This window comes from Acanthopagrus latus, chromosome 18, assembly GCF_904848185.1.
Source record: "Acanthopagrus latus isolate v.2019 chromosome 18, fAcaLat1.1, whole genome shotgun sequence".
NCBI classification, from domain to species: Eukaryota; Metazoa; Chordata; class Actinopteri; order Spariformes; family Sparidae; genus Acanthopagrus; species Acanthopagrus latus.
Window position 1 is genome coordinate 23034898 of NC_051056.1, and position 21210 is coordinate 23056107.

The 21210-nt window shown below is 44.1% G+C and overlaps 2 protein-coding genes across 4 annotated transcripts; one reads left to right on the forward strand and one right to left on the reverse strand.

The window, feature by feature from the left end:
• The first annotated feature begins 35 nt into the window (after positions 1-35).
• ttc9c (tetratricopeptide repeat domain 9C) lies at positions 36-4493 on the forward strand. 2 transcript variants are annotated; one of them, XM_037077437.1, is made up of 4 exons: positions 36-171; positions 1612-1963; positions 2298-2480; positions 3900-4493. In XM_037077437.1, the coding sequence occupies exons 2-4, from the start codon at positions 1633-1635 to the stop codon at positions 4055-4057; spliced, it is 672 nt and encodes a 223-aa protein (XP_036933332.1). In that variant the 5' UTR covers positions 36-171; positions 1612-1632; the 3' UTR covers positions 4058-4493. The 2 variants fall into 2 exon arrangements, with proteins under 2 accessions (XP_036933332.1, XP_036933334.1); XM_037077439.1 differs by having other exon boundaries at positions 143-280; positions 3900-4492.
• A 1454-nt stretch (positions 4494-5947) lies between these two features.
• Positions 5948-19533, reverse strand: si:ch211-168f7.5 (mucin-17). 2 transcript variants are annotated; one of them, XM_037078096.1, is made up of 4 exons: positions 18573-19533; positions 10471-10690; positions 8670-8915; positions 5948-8495 (listed from the first exon to the last, which is right to left on the reverse strand). In XM_037078096.1, exons 1-4 carry the CDS (start codon positions 18861-18863, stop codon positions 5980-5982), a joined length of 3273 nt encoding a protein of 1090 aa, XP_036933991.1. In that variant the 5' UTR covers positions 18864-19533; the 3' UTR covers positions 5948-5979. The 2 variants fall into 2 exon arrangements, with proteins under 2 accessions (XP_036933991.1, XP_036933992.1); XM_037078097.1 differs by lacking the exon at positions 18573-19533 and adding an exon at positions 10903-11512.
• Positions 19534-21210: the final 1677 nt, after the last annotated feature.

The window sequence follows — 21210 nt, forward strand, 5'->3', positions numbered from 1 at the left end:
TAAATGGAACAAAAACACATCCAGGTTCGGCCTCACGGTGGCAGTAGCGCTGCGTGGGGGCTGAAGTTTTGACCACTTCATTGAAAACAAGGAAGCGCCTGAACGGCAGCAGAATGACTGTCAACCGCGAGAAGTAGCCGCCCGTTGACTATCTTTACAGTGGCGTGTAAGGTGAGACGACGCGGAGCAATTTACACATCGCACCTTCACGTACCGAACCACTCAAATGTATTGGCGTCCCTGAATTGAACGTAAAGGCAGTTCGCCAGAGTGCGAGCAGGTGAGGTTAGCATAGTAACGTCGCTAGCTCCGTTAGCTGTAGGCGCAAACCGTTAACGTGTTCGTTGAAAACAGTTTAGAATGCTCAATATCAATGACGTCTTCGAGTAACGACGTCTGCTACCTAGCAACCCCCCCGATTATGCTGCTCCGGGTGTTAGCCGAGCGATGCAAGCTAACATTCCTTAATCAAAAAAAACCCAAAACAAAACAAACAAAAAAAACGCACACACGAGTTAATGATGCAAATGTGGCCGAATTTAATATGAAACATGGCATTTGACGTAAAGTGTTCTCAGGGTGGGGTGGCCAAAAATATCACTTTTAATGATATGATGTTTCATGCATCGGTGGATGGAGTATTTAGACGGGCAAAAATTAAATGTATAAGATCAGTAAACCTAAATCTATATCTTACAGGTATCAATAAAACTAGGACAGTAACGCCCCTAAGATCGACGCAGATATTAGATATCTTCTCGGCAACGTGGAAATAGTTGTCGTTTACAATGGACCCATACTTCTCGTACAGTAAGCTCCATGGTGTCTGCTAATATCAGTGAACTTGATGTTCTCCCTAGTCAAAAAAAAACCCTTCACGAATCCTATAAGAAGAATGTTTGGTCAGTCCTACTGGAAATCTGCTTTTTCAGGCTCCAATATTAATCCAACAAAAGGAATTCTTTATGAAGAGGATTTGGTTCTTATTGGAAATGATTCTTCTCTCATTCTAATAAAATCCCTTAGAATACTTTCTAATAAATGCTTGGATCTTGTAAGATTTTCACAGTCCCATCGTATGTTTTGATCTTTGGACTTATTTCTTATTCTAAATCTTACTTCACTGTGAACAGTTCTTGGAAAAATCCTAATTGAATCAGATACAGTGTTCCTAATTGAAGTGTGTATACCTCACAGAGTAGAACTGATTGCAAACTGTGTTTTAAATTAACAGACTTCTGTCACACATGACTTTTCAACAACAACAACATTCATATTAGATTTGAGCAAAATGTCATGTTCAGGATATTGCGTTATTTCATATCGTAAGGATTATGCATATTTCACCTCCACAAGCTTGAACGAGGCAGATGGGATGGGTTAAGCCTCAAAATTATTGGTTTGTACAATATCCATAATGCAACTATATAAGAAAGGAGACAAAGAAGATTTTGAATTAAAGTTTAAAAAACACATGAAACATTCACTGGATAGGGAATTCAGCAAGATCTCTTCTATGAATAAGAGCTTGAACTGATGTGTCTGATTTTGTATGAATTGCCCTCCAGCAGCTTCTTCAGTAATTAATTTATATTTACGCTATCTGAACAGCTGACTAGTTCCATCGCAGAAATGGAGGGTGGAAGAGGAGAGGAGAGTCTGGATGTGCAGGGAGCAGCAGCAGAACCAAGCTTTTCCGGATACAAACAGACTTCCACAAAGCCCGTTTGGACTTTGCTGGAGGATGCAGCCCAAATGAAAACTGAAGGGAACGCTTTCTACCGAGAGAAAAACATTCGCTCAGCCATCGGGCGTTATCACCGGGCTCTGCTGGTCCTCCGAGGCCTCGACTCTGAAGTGATGACGTCAATGAAAGGATTTGGACATGAGATGCCTGCACTCACACCTGAACAGGAGGCTGCACTGAGAAACACACAAGTGGATTGCTACAACAACTTAGCTGGTAGATAAAATATCACAACTATGCAAATCTAGGGGTGAAAAAGAGAACTAGGTTTGACTGAAATACATCAGAGATTCTGTTAAAATCTATTCAAGTGGTAACTCTTCAGAAAAACATTCTGAGTTAAGTACTTTCATGAAGTCACTAGTTTTATATTGAGCCCTTTGCATAATCATTTCAATGTGAACATTTCCTACGAACAAATCCCTCTGCAGGTCAGTGATGCGCCACTGAGGTGACTTCCTTTATACGAGAGCCTTTACATTGATTGTTTTACAATTGAAACTGACAGCTGGTTACAGCATGTACCATATTTTTTATATATTTCTTTCAGCCTGTTTGCTGCAGAAACAGAGTGTTGACTATGCTCGTGTGCGGGAATACAGCCTGCGGGTACTGCAGTGGCGACCGGGTGATGTCAAAGCATTGTACAGGGCTGGAGTAGCCACTCTGGAGATGGGAGATGCACAGACTGCCAAACAGTATCTCACCCAGGCCTGCGGTGTGCAGCCTAATGGTAAGAAAAGAGCCGGCACAGCAGGCTTAGGCCATCGTCCCCAAATGAATAGTTATATATTTAAAAAATCTCCAAATACCATATTGCAGTCCAGTACAACCTCTGCACTGGTCATGCAGCTTCAGTCTAGGGATGCCATGGTGAGGAAGTTTTATAAACTCCCAACAACGACGATGTTAGTTATTATCACAGGACATTTCATCAGACATGGCACTTGTCAGTGTTGGTCAGTAGTTATAGTGCGCTGTATTGAGTGTCTGCTAATGCAAACCAAACATTTCCAGCTGCTGCAGCTTCACATTCAAAGCATTTATCTGATGAAACACTTAAGCACTTGACCAGTCTACAAAACAAGACAGCAGTCAATTTCAGCTTTTGTTGACAACAGATTAGGTTCAAATCAGGTTCCTGAACAGTACTTTTTTTGATACCAAAGTAGACTTTGAGTCATACCAAAACATGTCAAGCTGCATCTCCACTTAAGTACTTTAGTTATAGTATCGTGTGAATTGTAGGTAATCTGTGGTAACTACTTTGTACCAGATCTGCCTTGTGTTTCCACGTGGATACTACTCTTGCTGTAGGTGTGAGTGATGCTTGAGCCCCTATGTGGCCCTTTATAGGCCAACTGCACTGATTGAACTGGAAGCATATATTTCACAATAGATGTGTCAGGCAAACCAAAAACTGTCCAGTGTAGACTGTGTGTTCAGTTTTCATAAATAATTTTAACAAGGATATTTGCAGCTTATTTCTACACTTCTCTCTTAGTACAACCAATATATACAGACTGTTGCTAGTTATCATGATTCAGTTTCATATTTGATAACCACCCAATATAGTTTGAATACTTTAAAATTATTTGAAATAGTTCAATATTTCGGGAAAAAAACATATATTTGCATTCTTGCCAAAAGTCTGATGAGAAAATCAATAAGACTCTCATACCTGTCCATTAAATCTTAAGCTTCAGCCAGTCGGCTTATCTCAGTATTAAGACTGGTGAAGGCTCTGTCCAGAGATAAAAGTCTGCCTAGCAGCACCTCCAAATATAACAAATTATCAAATTCATCTTGTCACAGATTACACAAGCAAGATACAAACTTCAATATACCATGTATATTCATTCTGATAAAACATTCAACACTCTGCAAATACAGAGCCTACAAAGACAAAACTGCAATCTATTTTCCTATTTCATGGACTGACTACATTTGTTTACAAGGCTACTTTAGACAGAAAGGTGTTGGTTCTGTCACAGATTGCTGAATATTTCTGAATAAATCAATTCTAAATATAACTAATATTTCTAGCATCACTCTGCGGAGTCTCTCCTAGCCTGCTCCTGTTTATTTGAACACCTGTGGGATAAAGAAAAGTATGCCATCTCAAAACAAACATTTCATCTTTCCATCGCAGATGCCAATGTGAGGAAGCACCTGCAGAGGGCCGAGGAGAAACTGAATCGGGAGTTACAAAAAGAGAGGGCCATGTATCGAGGCATGTTTTCCTCCAGCCTGAAGAGCAGCTCCGGGGGAGAGATTAACCAAACCAGTCGAGCTGGTGAGGGAGTTTAGCCTGCCAGCTCAAGGAGCCAGTCGTGGCCTGAGACAGACTGTTGAACTGATTACAAACCAATTGAAGAATGTTCACACATATTGAATCACTTATCATGTTAGTGTATCTCTTTTAGGTGTTAAAGAGGTCAGTTTAGGAAAGTAGGAATGGAACATCTTAGAGATTACTGGAATGCAGTCAGTATGAGAGAAAAGATGTCGCCACTGAAAATAGAAAGGAGACGTCTTAGTTTCCTAGCAACACGGAAACAAAGTTGATTTTTAGTCCAAAAGAGCAAGAGTCTGGGTATTTCACAAAATGCTTGTGGAGGCTTAAGTGAGACTCTCCATGCACTACCCGAAGTTGTGATTATGTCTTCATGATTGCAGTTGTCTGGTCAGTGTTGTGAATGTTTTCTTTTTGAGTTTTCAATTAAAATATTTTTTCAGTAATAATGTTCAACACGTCTTTTTTCAACTCATCTGATTAAAAAAATTATACAATGTAGGTATTAAAGGCACAGCACATGTTTAGTCATAAGTTTCTTTTATTAACCGTAAGCCATGAGAAGCCACATTTTGTCTCAAATATCTCATCAATATTTTAATCATTTAATATTTATTTGAAAGTCCTGAGCACAATATCAAGTTAAAGAGTATTTGCTTGGTTTTGGTCATTATCTGGCCAATATGATTGTACTTTAGAGGCAATATTGCCCATAAACAAAGAGGAATATCACATTCTCACAATAGCTATTATCACTGAACAAGTCACAGAGCAGCATGCAGAAGGGGAGTGTACACATACACATTCATACTCATGGTTATAGGAGGATTCGTCCATTATATAATGAAGCTGATTGTAGCTTGAGTTCATATTTACTGTCTTCAAATCAGGCTGCTTTCAGCCACAAATGGACCTCAGAATAGTTCCCCTGTCGACACGTAAAATACTTTGAAACAGCATTCACACTATGAAACACCCCACTGAAACCCACACTGATGGAAGTTATTGAGCTGTTTGTAGTTATATGCAGCTCCTCAAAGGAATTACTCATCCCATAAATTAAGCTGTCGCCTATGTTTTTGTAACTGACAATTCTCTGTGGGCTGTGCTGCATCCTACAGTACTCCCAATTACTAATTGAGGGTGCACAATGTCAGTCAGGAAAGTCTTTGGGAGACAGTGCAATAGTGTGGCTACAAAGCACTCTGATTATGCTTCAGAAACTGTTGGGGAGAATTTCTACGCATATTTTGTAGATTTGAGGGGCTTAAAAAAGTGTTCATGTCTTTAAAAATGTACAAAAACATCACTAGAATGAAGATCACAAGCCAAAAACAAAACATAATAGTTAACAGGCTTTATGTGCCTGAGAGGATCTTCTATCAAACTGGTGGTGGATGAAAGGACTGTCAGATCTTACAGCCAGTAATATCAAACCAGTTTATCTGTCTAATCAATCACACATCATTGGAAAATGATGGCACTTCCGTTAACACAAATTATAATGGTTAAGTCAGAATTTCTGAATTCCCAGTCGACAATTAGAACGCGCCCTGAAGTCGGATCTGTCTCAGAAAGTCAGATGCATCTCACCAGCCAAGACCTCAAAAATCTGCTCCACACACTGGCAGCAGTGAAAGCACATAGTACTGCCCAGCTTCCATCTGTGGACTCCGTTGTTTATATGCACAAAATACCTCGTAATGTATTGTTTTCAACTGTTACTGCGAACAGTGGCTAACCTGTCTAGAACTGGTTTTCCAACGTGTACTGGAATGCTGTCTCCTGAAAACTCCCGTCATTCCCAAATCATTCCCAGGCCCGGCTTCCCATTACCGAGTGAAATGGAACATACCATAATACCAACTATCACTGGTGTTTTGAGCATAACACATGGAAAATACTTTAAGTCTGATGGTCTTTTATTGTACAAGTGTCACTTTTTGGATGGCTTCCGCTTGAGACTCAGGGACCTCATGGAGCCAAACACTCTCCTCCCCAAGTCCCTCAGTGATCGAGAGCGCTGGAGGGGCATCCGTGGAGGAGGGGATGGAGAAAAGGAAGGGGAGGAGAGAGGGGAGAGGGAATGGCAGCTGCCCTCCAGGCTCTGAGAACGAGAGAGGTTAAAGAGGCTTGCAGTGGAGGACAGCCGCTTGTCTTCCTCCTTTGCTCTCAGCAGTCTGACCCCTTCCTCTTTGCTGATGTACATGCCACCTTGCCCTACATCTAATGAGGAGACCCAGTGTGCCCGCTTTGAGGGCTCCTCGCTGTTGGTACGAGGCACCAGCAAGCCTTGGGACTCACTCCTGAACAAGGCCCTTCTGGAAAGCCTTAGGCTCGAACTGCGTCTCTCCCCTTCTTCCTTGCCCCTCTTCTTTGAGAAGATGGGGGAGTTCTCTACTTTTGGTTTCTTGTCACTGCTGCTGGATGAAGACTTCAACCTTCGATGCTCCCTCCTCCAGCTTCCAATGCTGTTCCTCCTCCAACCGTAGCCATACTCAGCTCTGTCCATCTCCTCCTTTTCACTTTCAGACTCTTTCCCCCAGAAGCGCCCTTCAAAGCCCCTCCATCGTTTGTTGGTCTTCCGGGGTGTCTGGGCTGCTGATCGATCCTGCTCCTCACACCAATCTGAGCCGTAGTCCTCTCTCTTGGCATAGCTGCTTACTGTGGCTGCCCTTACCAACTTGTGGGAGGCGTGCTTTCCTCTATAAAGCCCCTCCCCCTCTGTCCTCTTCCATCCCCCATTTCCGCCCCCACTTTGCCGAAGTGACCCACCCCTTGGTTGGATACCACCATGCTCCAGAGGAGAGCTCCTTGTAGTGGTGCGAGGCAGTGAGCATTGGAAAGGGGCATCCCGTCGGAAAACAGAGAGTGGGGTGGCACCCAGAGGGGATGGCTGCAGAGGCCGAGGAGGGGAACGGCCCCTGGGGGTGGGGCGGGAGGCAGGGGAGGAGGCCGTGGAGGAAGGGAGGTCAGATGGGGAAGGGATCTGCTGGTAATGGTAGTGTGAGGAGTAGTGGGGAGAAGGAATGTGGATGGACTGATAGGGGTGTATGGGGCTGCTGGAGTGTGAGAGAGGAGGGGTGAGGCTGGACTGAGACTGTGGAGAATGGGTGACACTGAGTGACAGCTGTATTGGTCTCTGGGGATTCAGATCGGTCAGTCGAGTACAGTCATGTGACTGATCAGTCTGGGTTGTCAGGTGAGTTTTAGTATGACCTCTCACCTCACCTGCACTATCTGTCTGGAAGCAGTCAATATCCAGTTCCACACCTTGTTCCATCAGTCCGACCACAACAGCCCTAGAGAGGCCGGAGAGGCGGGAGATCTCCCCTACCATTGGGGAGTCTTCGCTTAGCTTGGGACTAGAGCTGGACTCTTGGATCAGGCTGCTGCGCTGAGACCCAGGAGCTGACCCACAGTTTGTACCAAACACTGATGGTCCAGTCTCAGGTGGAGCACCACTACTCCAGTCTAATGAGCGACAGAAGGCAGATGACCCAAATCCTGGACTGGGTCCAGACCCTGAGGTGACTTCCAGGGAACTGCGGTGGCTCAGGCTAGTAGGACATGTTGAAATGCGAGGGCGAGTCCTAACTGCTGGGGTGGGTGTAGCAGTGGAGAGGGATGTAGCAGAGGCCGTGGAAGCTGGAGCAAAGTCGCTCCTCAAAGCTCCACAACTGGCGTTTTTGGGATTGTCCACTAAACCCTGGCTAGAGTTTACCCCAGGAGTCAGATTCAAGTTGAGGTTGAGATGCAGATTTATGTTCAAGTCCTCTCCGGTTGCTGAAGGAAGGTTCCCCAGGTTGATCGAATTCCGAGTGGCTTTTTTCCCAGTAGTGCTGAGGCTGACTCTGGCAGAGTTTCCCAGCAGTGACTTGCAGGGAGTGACACTAAGTGCATTGCGGCTTTCAAAGGCAGAAAGGGACTGGGTGGAACCATGACTTTTGCCTGGGGTACAAAGGCCTCTGCGTGTGACTGGACCAGGTGTGGCAGCTGAAGTGAGATCAGAGGTGGAGGAGGTCACTCGACTGTGATACTGGCGAGCCAGTCGAGAGATGTACTGCTCGAGCTGGGTGACGGAAGCTGGGGTGGGGGGCTGTTGAGGCTGGACAGGAAAAAGTGGATCAGTGTTGGACTCTTGCTGGTCATCTAGTTGGGGTCCTTCAGGGCTCGGAGAGGCTGAGTGTTCCTGGCTCTGGGAGGTAAAGAGGGGGCTCTGGAGGGCAACGGCATGCAGCGGGCTGGGGTAGGGGTACACCTCTTTGGTCCGACGGGACACCAGGTCTGTGCAGTAGCGAGGGTCCAGCTGGGGTTTTGGATGGATGGAGGAGTGCGAAGAAGAAGAAGTTTGGTCGAGAAGTGGGAGGAGGGAAGTAATCAGAGATTCACCAAGTCCTGAGCAGAGGTCAGACAGAAAGCTCAGACCATTTGCTTCAAGGTCACTTTGGACTAGAAGAGACAAGAGAGGAAAAAATTCAGACAAAACTTTTAGAATTATCTTTACCTAAATATATATTAATCTGCACTGATGTTTATAGTCAGAACAGTGCTTTGAACTAGCTTCATCCGACTGCTGCAAAATTAATATTTACAGGGATTTACATGACATGGATCTCAGCTCACCTGACACTGGTGTCCCGTCTGTTGGTTCACCATCTTCCTGTCTGCTCTGCAGTGCAGGCTGCTGCTGCTGCTGCTGCTGCTGCACTGCACCTTCTGACCACAGGATGTCAGTGTGGTCAGCTGACAGAGGAACCTGCTCCCACAGCTTCAGGGGTCTGGCTTGTAGCGCTGATCCACCCTGAACAGCATCACTGGACACAGAGTAGCAAGAGTCCGAGAGAGAGCTCCCACTCACTGAATAGAAACCTTGACAAGAGAGAGAAAGAAATTCAGTGTGACCATGTGTCTTATGCTAGCATTTAGATAACAGTATCCAACAATTGTTCTATTTAGGGGTACAAATAACAGAAAACATGTTATTGTTTTTTGTTGTTTTTTTAAATCATTTTGTGGACTGCTAAGATGCCCCTTATTTTGTTAAAAGTGAATTTAAAATTGGTGACAAAACATCCAACAAGTTAATTCTCATTGGTTTGACTTTGTGTTGATTTCTGTTCCATGAGCTCTTTTGCATGGTTTTGCTGTCTTTCCTGATGGAAGAAATCATGTTTTCCTGAGCAACAGTGGTAGTGTAGTTTGGCTGTAGGAGAAATGGGTAGTCACAGGGCTGTGGGATCTGTTCCAAAAAATCCTGTTGAGATTATTTTGGCAGATATTATCAGTGCATCTTTGCAGCTCTACAGCACTTCATCATAATCCTATTCTGTCACATATTTTACTTTACTACTTTAGCTTCATCTGATCCTTCATCTAGTGGCAATTGTTTATTATGGAGATGTAAAGGTTTTGTTTTTTCAATATTGGAAGTTCTTCCTCACTTAAATCGAGGATCTAAGGACAGAGGATGTCATACTATACAGATTATAAAGCCCACTGAGGCAATGTGACAGTGATTTTGGGCCAGATAATCAAAATAGATCTGCAACTTATGTTTGTAATAATTGAAATGGTTTATGAAGCATTATGTTGTTTGTTAACGGTGAAATAACTATTCACAAAAATTGAAATGATGAAGGCAAATGAAATAGTAGTACAAAATGTAAACCATACTTCATTTTCAAGACTTCAGTAAACACTTACCTCTTTTTACAAGATGAACCAAAACACTAACAAAGTGGAAGACAATTAGAAAAATTACCTTATCTTATCTAACTGAATTTAATTCTCTTAATTACAAATAAATCAGTTTTGATTTTAAATCAGAAACTAATAATAAGCTTGTTTGTTAAATATTTAAACAATGCTGATCCATAGTATAAAACATAATAGTGCATCTCCGCACATTATGAAGGCTTTTAGTGTTTAGTGTTACATATATATGAGCTCTGATATCACAACAATTTAAATAAGATTAAGAAGAATTTAAGGTTGAGCTGTGAAGTTTAACGTAAACATTCTGTATAATGGTTTTTAGGTTTCAGTTGAACTATTTGTAAGGTTTTTGGATCACCTCTACAAGAAAAGTAAAGAAATGCATAAAAGAAGGCGTGCATGAGTGCGTAGCAGGGAGAGGAATGTCTGAGTTGGGTGTAGAACCAGAAACCAGAGTTACAACGTGACTGGATAAGAGTTTGGCAACAAAGGCTGAAAGTTTGACAGTGAGAGAAAAGTGAACGAGTCAGAGCCAAGTCACACAGTGCAGGCAAACAAAAGTAAAAAAGAGTACGGTTAATGTTTAATGGGCCTTCTCAAACACAAGCTGAGCTGTAGTTTTTATCAGAAGGTGACAAACCGTGTTGGTGACTGTTTCACGTCAGCGCTGTGTTCAGGTGTGTGTGTGTGTGTCTGTGTGTGTGTTTACCTGAACTAGGTCGGGAGTCACTGTCCAGATGGACTGTACCACCGGGATCTGGTGTTGGGGGGGAGAGCAGGTCAGATGGGGCGTCCCAGGACAGAGTAGACCAGCGTGAGTTACTCCCCCTGACAGATGAGGAGTGGACTGTCCCATCCCCTGAACTACTACCACAGTCCTCTGGGCTGGTCTGACAGTGTGATACCACTATATCTGACGGGGACGGAGCCTGAAGACAAAACACATGACAGGTTAGACCTGAGAAATGATGACTTAATCAGATATTACATCATCTTTGACCAAAATAACAAAAATATGTGACGAGGACTAAATCATACTAAAGTCAATATCATGATTTCTTTTTGGTCATTCTTTGGTGTTTTTGTGCCTTTCTTTGACTGAACAGCTATCAACTAATTTTCCTCTGTGGGTTCCTCTCACCATATGGAAAATGAGCGCACAACCCCAAATAAAAGTTGTGGAAGTTAATCCACCAGGAGTCAATGGATGGCCAGAGGAGGATTAAGGCAGTCAGTGTTTATCCTCTCCCCCTCACACACAACTACCTCTTACAATGTGACCAAAATTACAAACTAAACCGTCTCCATGACAACTACCCAATTACTCCTGGTCAGGACATCAAGTAAACAGACCTAAGCTTGATTCTCTTCTCTCAGTCTTGTATGCTGCTTTCTTTCCTAAGCTTATCTCCTCTAATTTATTATTGTACATTATTTAATCACTCGCACATCTTGCCCAGAACATTTACTTGGCCAACAGAAACATGATAAGACTCAGTGATTCCACCAGCAGTCAATAAGCCGGTATACTAATTTACTGCCCAACAGTCTATAGCGGTCTTTGTACTAACATATAATAAAAATAAAAATTGCAACTGAAACCGACAATAAGCAGTGTGGTAGGATTTAATCATATCTCTTACTTAAATTAAAGTACCATCGAAACAATGAAACAACTCCCTTATTCAAAATCTCTCTCAAGGTATTGTTCAGAGTAACAAAAGGTCACCCAAAGATGAAAATTCAGTCAATATCTACTCAACTCCATGCCGATGACAAGTCGTGAAAAGTTTCGTAGTCCTCGAAACATTTCATTGCAGCATTTTCGAGAATATTTGACGTAGATAAGGGGAAAAAACATATAATAAAATGACTCTATAGCTCTTCTGGCATAATCAAAATGTCCAGGAAACCAGTGATGTTAAAAAGATGTTATTTGGACTCTTTTATAAACTGAGAACTTCACTGTGGCTGCTAAGTATTAGCGTGAAACCTCGTCTGCAGTGAGTGCACAATCTTGACACCATGTTTCAGGTGCAATCAACATCTTTTTAAACCAATTTCCTGGGATTCCACCAGACAAGGTCCATGGGCTTTCCATTGGCTTGCTGGTGAGTGAATGACGAGTTCATTTTCATTTTTGCGTGAACTTACCCTTTAATCTTTAACAAAAATGTTCTTTGTAGGTTGGAAATCACATCCTTTTACTGTCAAACCTGAATCTGCAAAGTACCTCGCAACTAACTACGGTGATATTCTAGCAGAGATAGAAAGAACTTTAAGTATAAGTACCTTAAAATTGTACTTGGGTGTTGCATTTAATTACCTTCCACCACTGACAATAAACTCATGGATTTAACCACCCAGCTCAATGGCCTTACATGCCTTTGAGCAGAGACACTGTGAGATGTGTGTGAAATGACACATTGGGTTGTATACATCCATGATATCATTTACCAGAAACACGCTCCGATGTCATGACATCACACCGCTTACTGGAATGAGGCCCCCCCCCACACACACACACACACACACACACACAATAGCAACAATAGCAATCGCCCCATCAAGTTAGCAAAGTGCCTCCATTTCCTAGATTAGTGAGAGCTTGGTCGAGTGAGCCCCCTCCTCCAAATCCCCAACCCATCCCTCCCTCCAGGACGGCAGCCAAGAGGAGCCCGCTGCATTAGACTGATCGAGCCCAGACAACAGAAACACTGTGAGTGGCACTGATCAATCCTCTTGTTACTGAGGAAACAATACAGGTAGTGAGTCACTGCTGGGGCGACAGGAGGGAGAGGAGGATGGGGGGGGGGTTCAGAGGATAATGGGAGAAGACAGATGACGTAACAAAGAGAAGCCGGAGAGGGGGGAGAGGAAGGAAGACGAGAGGGGAGAAAGAGTTTCAGACTTTGACCTGTCTTAAGCTTATCTCCTCTCTCCTTCTGCTCACTCCTGTTACACCCCCCCTCCCCGATTTTTTTGTTTTTTTTTCTTTGCCTTTGCCTACCAGTGAATCCAGAGTGAGTCGTGGCTGAGTGGGTGACCAGAAAAGAAAAAAAAAAACAGTGAGTGAGAGGGACAAAAAAAGAGACAGAGACTGAGAAATAAGAGAGTGAGTCACCAAGTGAGTGAAGGCGGTGTGGGGAGGGTGAGGCTCGGAGGGAGGGGGGGGGGGGTGCGAGTGGTTGCCGGGCGAGAGAGAAGGGCATCCTGAAGGACCCCCACCTCCCCCACACCCCTGACAAATAATCCCCCCCTCTCCTCCCCTCCCACACTTCTATAATATCCTTCGAGCCAGCCGCCCCGTACTCACCATAGCTACAGCTGCTCGCTCTCTAACTCTCGCTCGCCTCGCCTCCCACACAGAACCACAACAGCACAACAGGCCCGGCGAAAATATTTAACTCATCCTCAGCCTGAACGCACACAATCCAGTCTGACTCTCGCTCACATACGTTTCGGTTGTCTGCTCGGCTGCTAAATCCCACTCACTGAAAGGGCCTCAACTTTTAAGTTTTTTGGCATGAATCAACCCTTCATCTCTCTCTCTCTCTCTCTTTTTTTTCTCACACAAACCTCCACTCCTCCAGGATATAATGCCATGCACACAACAGGATATAATGTTACACAGAGACCAGTGCATGATCAAATCATAGTGGGTGGGGGTCTGCCAGGAGCTCTGTAATACGATATTCCTTCATGAGAGGGGAGCAAGCCCCTCTGGAACAATATGAGCACAATGTATGGGTCGATTGGATGATAATGCTGCAGTGATCGCAGCTGTAAGTGCATTATGTCATTACAGCGGTTGCCTCGTTGAGACAGAATAATTTGGTCAAACAGTGTAGGACGGAGCGAGCGTTTGCCGAGTATTTATTGTTTCATGCATCATTAATGCGGTATTGAAATTTAAAGACAGCCCACGCTGTGCATCTTCATCCTCGCCGGCGACAGGAGGGATGTGCTGGAGCTTTTCTCCTCAAACATCCAGGTGAAGTATCAGCGTTGCAGACTGAGCCCAGAAAGATCCCGAGGCCAAAGAACCCAGAGACAAAAGCAGTCTCACTCCACAAGTCAGGGTAATGGCTCTCCGTGTAAGATGATGCCCTCCGATGCTAAACCTAATTTCAAGTACAGGCTGCCTTCAGTGAGAGCACACACAGCACTGCAGACGGTGCACAGACACGTGCACGTACTGTTTGTTATGGCTGCAAATGCAATTCTTGTATTATTAATTCACTTGCTGATTATTTTCCTGTAGAGCTGCAACCATCAGTCAGTCGAAAGGAAATTAGTTGCCAACTATTTTGACAATCTATTAATCTTTTTTTTTTTTTTTTTCTTGCAGAAATGGTAAACATGCACTGGTTCCAGCTTCTTAAATTGTAAATATCTGCTGCTTTCTCTCTGTCATTTGTGATAGAGTGACTGTTGGTTTGGACATAAGAAGCTGTTTGAAGCTTATGTCACAAGCTTATGAAATTAGGACCCTTTAAGGAAAGCTGATCCACAAATCAAACAGAAAATAACAAACACAGGCAGGGGCAAACCACAAGGAAAGAGGAAAGACGAACACAAAACTAAATAAAAGGTACAAACCAGAGACTAATTCCCTAAAATGAATGCTCTATGTGTTGATCAGTTATGAGGTTTTAAATGTCATGCTTTATGTTTTTTAAATTCCAAAAGTTTTACTAAAGTCAGCATTAGAAAAACAAAAAAAGATTTAGAGTTTGTCTGTATCAGATGGCGTATAACATAACGGTGATGAAGGCCAGTTGGAGGAGAATCGCCACTTCTTGTCCTCGATGTTCTTCCTTCAGCGAGGAGCGTTTTATCCTCGAAACGCTGAATAGTGTCAATCATGACTTCACCAGTTCGGGCCTTGACACCCATTCTGAAAACTGTGAAAAGACTCAAATGTTGCAGAGAGAGAGAGAGAAAGAACTCCAAGTTTTCTTCTAGTTTGCATATAATACATGCAGAGGACTTCATTTGGAAATCAAAGCCGGCGCTATTTGCATTCCCAAAACTGAATTATTAATGCTATTCAAACATATTTATGCAAATTAAATGTGTTTCCTTCCCCACAAAGAGTACTGAAGAAGCATTGATTCGGATTTTGTAAAATAAGAAATGAAATAAAAACCTGCAAGCTTCACAAACGCATCACACGGTCGAGAAGATAAAAACAGTGATTTTTTTTTTTTTTAAATTGCATTGTTCCGCCACAGATGACGCCGCGCAGCCATCATAATCCTGACCTGCCTAATATGGATTTGCACAGTGATAACCTCCTCTGCCCTCTCTCCGCTATTACAGAGAGGAGAGGTGAATCACATTTCGAGAGTTTAATTCCAAAATGAAAAAAAAAATTATAAAATATAAAAAAAAAAAAAAAAAAAAAGCTTGTGTTAAAGTGGAGCACATTATGTTATGAGTCATCTAATCCTCGGCTGACAAAATAGTTATATTTCTAAAAGCAGAGCAAGCTTTGTGTGTTGTTTTTGTTTTTTTTGAAAGAGTACAGAAATGAATTTCAAGTAAAATGAATATAATGAGTTTGGGGATGAAATCTTTTACAGTAAGCATAACTTCTCCACCTTTATGGTGGTAAATAAACAGCAGGTGCTCCGTCAACTCTCTCCTCCTTCTTCTTCTCTCTCCAGGTGCTGTAGTATTATATTCGTCCTTTGCAACAAGGACAATTTGTTTCCAGTACAGAGCTGGAAAATATGTCAACATCAGCCTATATCATTATAGAGATATGAGACTATGTGTCGCCTTAGACTGTGGATGTAGTTCTCTTGTGATATGGCGTAAGTGTCGTCTTTTCCTGGTTTTGAAGGCTGAATTACAGTAAAATGGTGCAACTTTCTGTAATTACCAAACTGTTCTACCTGTTCTAGTTCTTGTCTTTACCCTTGTACTTATTCTATCCACATCACTGATTGTATCACTCATGAAGGAACCAACAGTCATCGCTACAATACCGTCACAATATTGATATTTACGATATCGACATACATTTTGTCACTCGTTTTATAAAGTGCTTTTTGGGGTGATCATAAAACTGTAAATGTAAAAAAAATGTAACGCAGTACAGCCCATAGACGGTACAATGATATTTCAAAGATGCAATATGTAACAACTGTTGAATTCAAGATGAAAAAATAAAATAAGGGGCAGCACATCACCAAGTAACCATTAACTATGTTAACTATGCAGCTAGCACTGAGGACTGGGAGCTCGGAGAACTGGGAAAGTTTGGTATTTATTCCCCTTGTATATCACCACAGTAACTAAACACTGACTGCTGCCAACTGTAGCTGCTGTTAGCTGGTTAGCTCAGTTAGCAATGCAGCTAGCAGTCCGGACTGGGAGCTCAGAGAACCGGGAACGTTCGGTGTCGACTCCCCTCGTACAGCGATACTATCGTGATAATACTGATACTGAGGTTTAAGATGTATATACATTTAAGATGTGTTCATATTTGTATCGTGACATTGGCTAAAAACCATTGAAATCCACATCACCCGGGCCTACTGGAGACATTTCTCCTCTAAACTTCTCGTATGGTTTAATTTAAATGGTGCAATCTGTAAGAACTGACCACCTGTCAAAGTGAGTCGTTAGCTCAGTTAGCCGTGCAGCTAGCAGTCTAGACTGGGAGACGCGGGGAAGCGTCTGAGTGTTTTCTCAGCTAGCACAGGAGCTTTGGACAGGGATGCTAAACATGCTTACAACAAATAACAAAAACTTGACACCAACGCAACTTCCAAATTTGTTGATTTTAGAGAAGTCGCAAATCATTTCAACCAAACATTTGTACACATTGCACCTTTAAAAGCCACATTGTAAATGCTGTGTGCGAGTGTTGTTGAATGTCGCCCCGGCCGGCGGGCGGAGGGCAGAGGGTGGCGGGCGGAGGGCGGCGGGCAGAGGGCGGAGGGCGGAGGGCCAGCTCCCTCTGCCACACTGGCAGCTCCCCTTCAGAGGTGAGAATGAGCAATGCTGCTCGACCTTCTCCACAGGAAATCTCAGCACCAACGGGTGGGGAAGAAGATACAGTGGAGCTGTACGTAGGTGGGCGGTGAGGAAGGCAGCACATTGTGAGCCACACTTCCACGCAGATGGGACTGTAATTTCTGTCCCCGCGCGGATAAAAACAGATTTCATTATGTTTTCCTCTCTCTTCGGTCTGTGCAGCCGGTATAAAAAGGGGGTTTGATTTAATATTGTTTCGCCGAGCAAACACACCGTTCTGCAGAAAGGGTGACCTCAGCCGCGGCCCGATTTAGACTCAACATGTATTAATGTGCCGCAGGCTGCTGACTAACACGGCTCATTAGTATCAAGCACACACACGTTTACAGTGAGACAACACCCTGTGCAAAGTGACAGGGGATGAAGTGTCTGCTGTGTTTCTCATGAGAACAATTCACCTGTCCTTTAAAACACGGAATCAATAATCTACACGTGACAGACTGACACAGCACTCTCTGTGCAAACCCCTTAAAGTTTAAGTTCATGGAATAAAGTCAGTCATGTATTTTTGATGATGTTTTGGTCTTAAAGAGCAAATTTCACTGCAGGGAAAGAGGATCATTTCATCAAAAACAGGCTGTTTTATGTGGTGGAAATGCTGACCTATGATAAAAAAAAAAAGAAGACAAGGCTCTCTGGTTTGTCCTAAGGATTATTTTCTAGAAAAATCAACACCAAAGTGTCTAGAAATTGCTTCTCTTGACCAACCAGCAGTCCCAAAACCAAAATACATTCAGTTTACTCAGCAGCAAATCCTCACATTTAAGTCATCCTGACCGGTGCACGTCTGATCATACTCCTGTCAATTCCCTGATGGTCATTCTTCAGCTCGCCACATTCACAACTCTCTTGCCGTTGCCCATCTGAGATTAATTAACGTGTACGTCCCCCGTTTTTCTAACCATAAGAATCCTGCTGGGTCCCTTCCTTTCATCCTCTCTTCCCTCTCTCCATGTCGATGGCTTCTGCAGGGGTTCACATTCAGTTCATGTTCTGGGATAATGGGCCCGACCACCTGCAGCCTCAGGATGGGATCCGTTCACATCATGTCCTCTTGTGTTACATGTCACATTCCCCACATACCCAACACACAAAAAAGGGGACCTGCGTGTGCATTTCAGGAAAAAAAAACCTTGGGAAGTGGGTTACTTTATACGTGGGTGTGTCTGAAGTGGTGACACATCCAAACCTCTCAGGATTTCACAATAAAATTTTTTTTTAAAAAAGGTCGAAACTGCTCTTTTCTATGAGGGGGACGGTCCACACAATGGTGATCTGAATGCAAACCCGGTGCCAAAGTGACCTTTACAGCTGATGGGCTGATGAATGCAGCAGTGTCTGGTTGCAGGCTGCTGTGTTAACACCTCCACCTGGATTTTTTTTTATCCCACCACATCCTCCTCTCTAACCTTGAGGCAGGGCACAGAGCCAGACAGACAGGCTGCTGGTCCTGGTTCCCCTGACCTCTATGACATTTCGCTCCATGTCACACACACACACACACACACACACACACACACACACACACACACACACACACACACACTGCTGCTGTGTAAAATGATCGGTCTGTGCTTGCTCGGATGGTCTCTGGCACCACCTCACTCAGTTGGGTGTTGAGCGCTCGGCACAGCCATGCGCCGCCAGGCAGCGATAAAATCTGTCCCCGGAGCCGCAGAGGGACCGGCTTGTTGGCAGATCACCATCATCCCCGCATTCATATTTAATAATCTCGTCATGTAGAAATCCGGGCTGACTGACCTGTTGCCTGCGGGATGTCGCAGAGCCATCCGAGGCGGCGTTCTCCGGGGTTCCGCTCCCCTCCTCCTCCTCCTCCTCCTCGTCCACCTCCTCGTCCACCTCCTCCGCAGCCTGTGGAGCCTCCTCGGCGGTGGCTCGGTCCTCCAGAGCTGTGTCCACCATCGCCAGGTGTTTGCACCTGAGCACCTCCAGCTCCAGCACCCCGGCCAGCGTCGCTTTGAGGCGCTCCCCGATGCGGACGCGCTCGGTGCCCGACCAGAGCGAGTTCACGCAGCCGCGGCGGCCGGCCATCCTCCTCCTGGCGGGGGTGACGGCGGCGGGCGGAACCGGGGCGCACCGCTGACCGCCGCTCAGTCGCCGTGCAGTGGATGAGAGGGACGAACGGGCTAAGCTCCTGCTCCAGGCAGAGCAACGCGGGTCCGGACGAGCGATAGCGACATAGCAGCCCTGTGAATTAACGCAGTAAAGCACACATAATCTTCACCATCTCAAACGTGCCATGCAGCCGAGAGCGACGCGCACGCAGCCCTGCGGACTGGCACAAGACTAGAATTAATGAATCCAGCGGCACAACGAAGGCGCATCAGCTGGCCATGCCTCAGATGATCCCGGGCTTAATTTCCTGTTGACACCGTCCCTTCTTTTTTTTTTTTTTTTAATTTGCCTATGTCACTCCGAGGCTCCCCGGTCCGCTGGAGTCGCCATGGTGCCGCGCTCCGTACGCCGCGTCCCCAACGAGACAATGCAACAGACGGGCAGAGGGGTGATAGCGTTACATGTGGGAGCAGGCAGCGGGGAGGAAAGGGGGAGGAGCCTCTGCACCAGAGCTGCACACCGATTGGTCCGGGAAGTTTTTTCGAATGAACGACCCGTCCGACTTGCACAGTTTGAAGATGTCAGAGGACAAAAAGGCGCATTCCCACAGTGTTTCCCACAGAGCTGCTGCTGAGGGCGAAGAGGTGACATCATCCTGCTCTGTGGTGCACTTTACTCCTCGAGTGGTGTCAGTGTGTTTGTCAGTGGTCACCAGGGGAACCGACTTCTGTTTACGAAGAAGGTCTCTTTTGTCCCCCTCAGGTGTAAATCAATAAAATCAATAATGGCTGGATTCCATTTAGCTGCCTCAGTTTCAGGGTCCAGATATTGTGCACGCTGGCTCAGAGTCAAGGCTCCCTGGGAACCTCGAATAGAACGGAGACATTATAAAAATGAAAAAAAAGGAACATGATGTAATCTTGGAGAAGAAATTCAAACTCAGAATTTTAATATTTACAAAATGAATGAGGTAATAACACAAACTCAGAAATATTCATCTTTTCTACAACTGAATAAACAAGCTGTTCTCAGAAGAAAACAAGGTCCAGAACACTGTTTGAAGCTGGAGAGGTGGCAGGGTCCGCCACACATAAACAAAGTAAAAACAGTACGAAACTGTGTTGTCCTTTAACGTCAGTTTGTTGTATTAGTTAATCAGTGGAGATCTTTCTCTTCTGATTTAAATGTCCTCCCCAAATCTACACAGTGCACCAATAATGTTATTAGCTTGATATGACAACAGAGAAATGTCGTGCTTAAACACACCAACAGGCTGGTCAGAAGAAGAGAGTGAGCGTTAATGAAGAAAGCTAAAATCCAAAAATCTGTAAAAGGATGAATTTTAAAAAAAGCCAGAATACAAACACCAAACACAAAAGCTAAAAAAAAAAAAAAAAATCAAAGTACAAACCAGGAATAACACCAGGAAAATGAGACAGGGCGACACAGGAGAACACAAGGGCAGGACAGATGGACCGACAAGGAGTGAGGGAACAACACAGGTGTGATTACAAACTAAACTAACGAGGGGATGAAGTGCAGGTGGAGCGACTCCAGAAACAGGGCAGCGGTAGAGAGACAGGTGTGAGACTGAGGAGCACAGGAGGGCAAAAGAACACCAGGAACACAGGTGAGAAGGAAGTGTGAGGGAACTGCAAGACACAAGAGGATATAACTACAAAATAAAACAGGAAATGAACCAAAAGAAAAAAGAACTTACATGACATAAAAGGCCTATTTCTAATATTTCAGAACAAGTCCCCATCTACGTCATACGACTACGACTACATGTACATGGCAACTTGTAGAGGAAAGATAACACACAGGATGGCATTTGGCCATGAAAGTGGGTCAGTAGGAACCGGACAGCTCATGTTTCGCCTGGAGCCTTTCTAACAGGCAAATCCAGCACCTGTCTCCAATGTAAAATAGATTCAGATTCTTCTTAAATGAACAGAAGATCTAAATCGGCCTATTATTAATCAATCTGTAGGCTACTTTTAAACAATTGTGATGGTGGTTGCATTTATATTCCTTTAACTCATTAACTTCATTCATACCAGTGTATGAATAACAAAAGTTTTGAAAGAAACAAAATAACAAAATGTATATAGTCTTAAATGTGATCGTTCAAGCTTTATTGAACTTTGACAGGTGCAGTGCACTTTGCTCTAGTGCCATCTTTCATCCAGCAGAGGGTGATCTTCACCCACAGCAACAAGTCGACCCCGATCATTTCACCACAGACAGGCTGGTGGCTCCAAACCTACAACCTGAGTGTGTAGGAGCTCCTTACAGTGTTACATAAAGTACATCTGCACAT

What these genes read in the sequence shown, in the direction of transcription:
- ttc9c (XM_037077437.1), top strand. Translation starts at nt 1,633, where the DNA reads ATGGAGGGTGGAAGAGGAGAGGAGAGTCTGGATGTGCAGGGAGCAGCA. An exon ending in TTGCTACAACAACTTAGCTG is followed by an intron (nt 1,964 to 2,297) that starts GTAGATAAAATA and finishes TATTTCTTTCAG; the next exon opens with CCTGTTTGCTGCAGAAACAG. An exon ending in CTGCGGTGTGCAGCCTAATG is followed by an intron (nt 2,481 to 3,899) that starts GTAAGAAAAGAG and finishes TTTCCATCGCAG; the next exon opens with ATGCCAATGTGAGGAAGCAC.
- si:ch211-168f7.5 (XM_037078096.1), bottom strand. Translation starts at nt 18,863, where the DNA reads ATGGCCGGCCGCCGCGGCTGCGTGAACTCGCTCTGGTCGGGCACCGAG. An exon ending in CGACATCCCGCAGGCAACAG is followed by an intron (nt 10,691 to 18,572) that starts GTCAGTCAGCCC and finishes TTTTGTCTTCAG; the next exon opens with GCTCCGTCCCCGTCAGATAT. An exon ending in AGACGGGACACCAGTGTCAG is followed by an intron (nt 8,496 to 8,669) that starts GTGAGCTGAGAT and finishes TGTCTCTTCTAG; the next exon opens with TCCAAAGTGACCTTGAAGCA.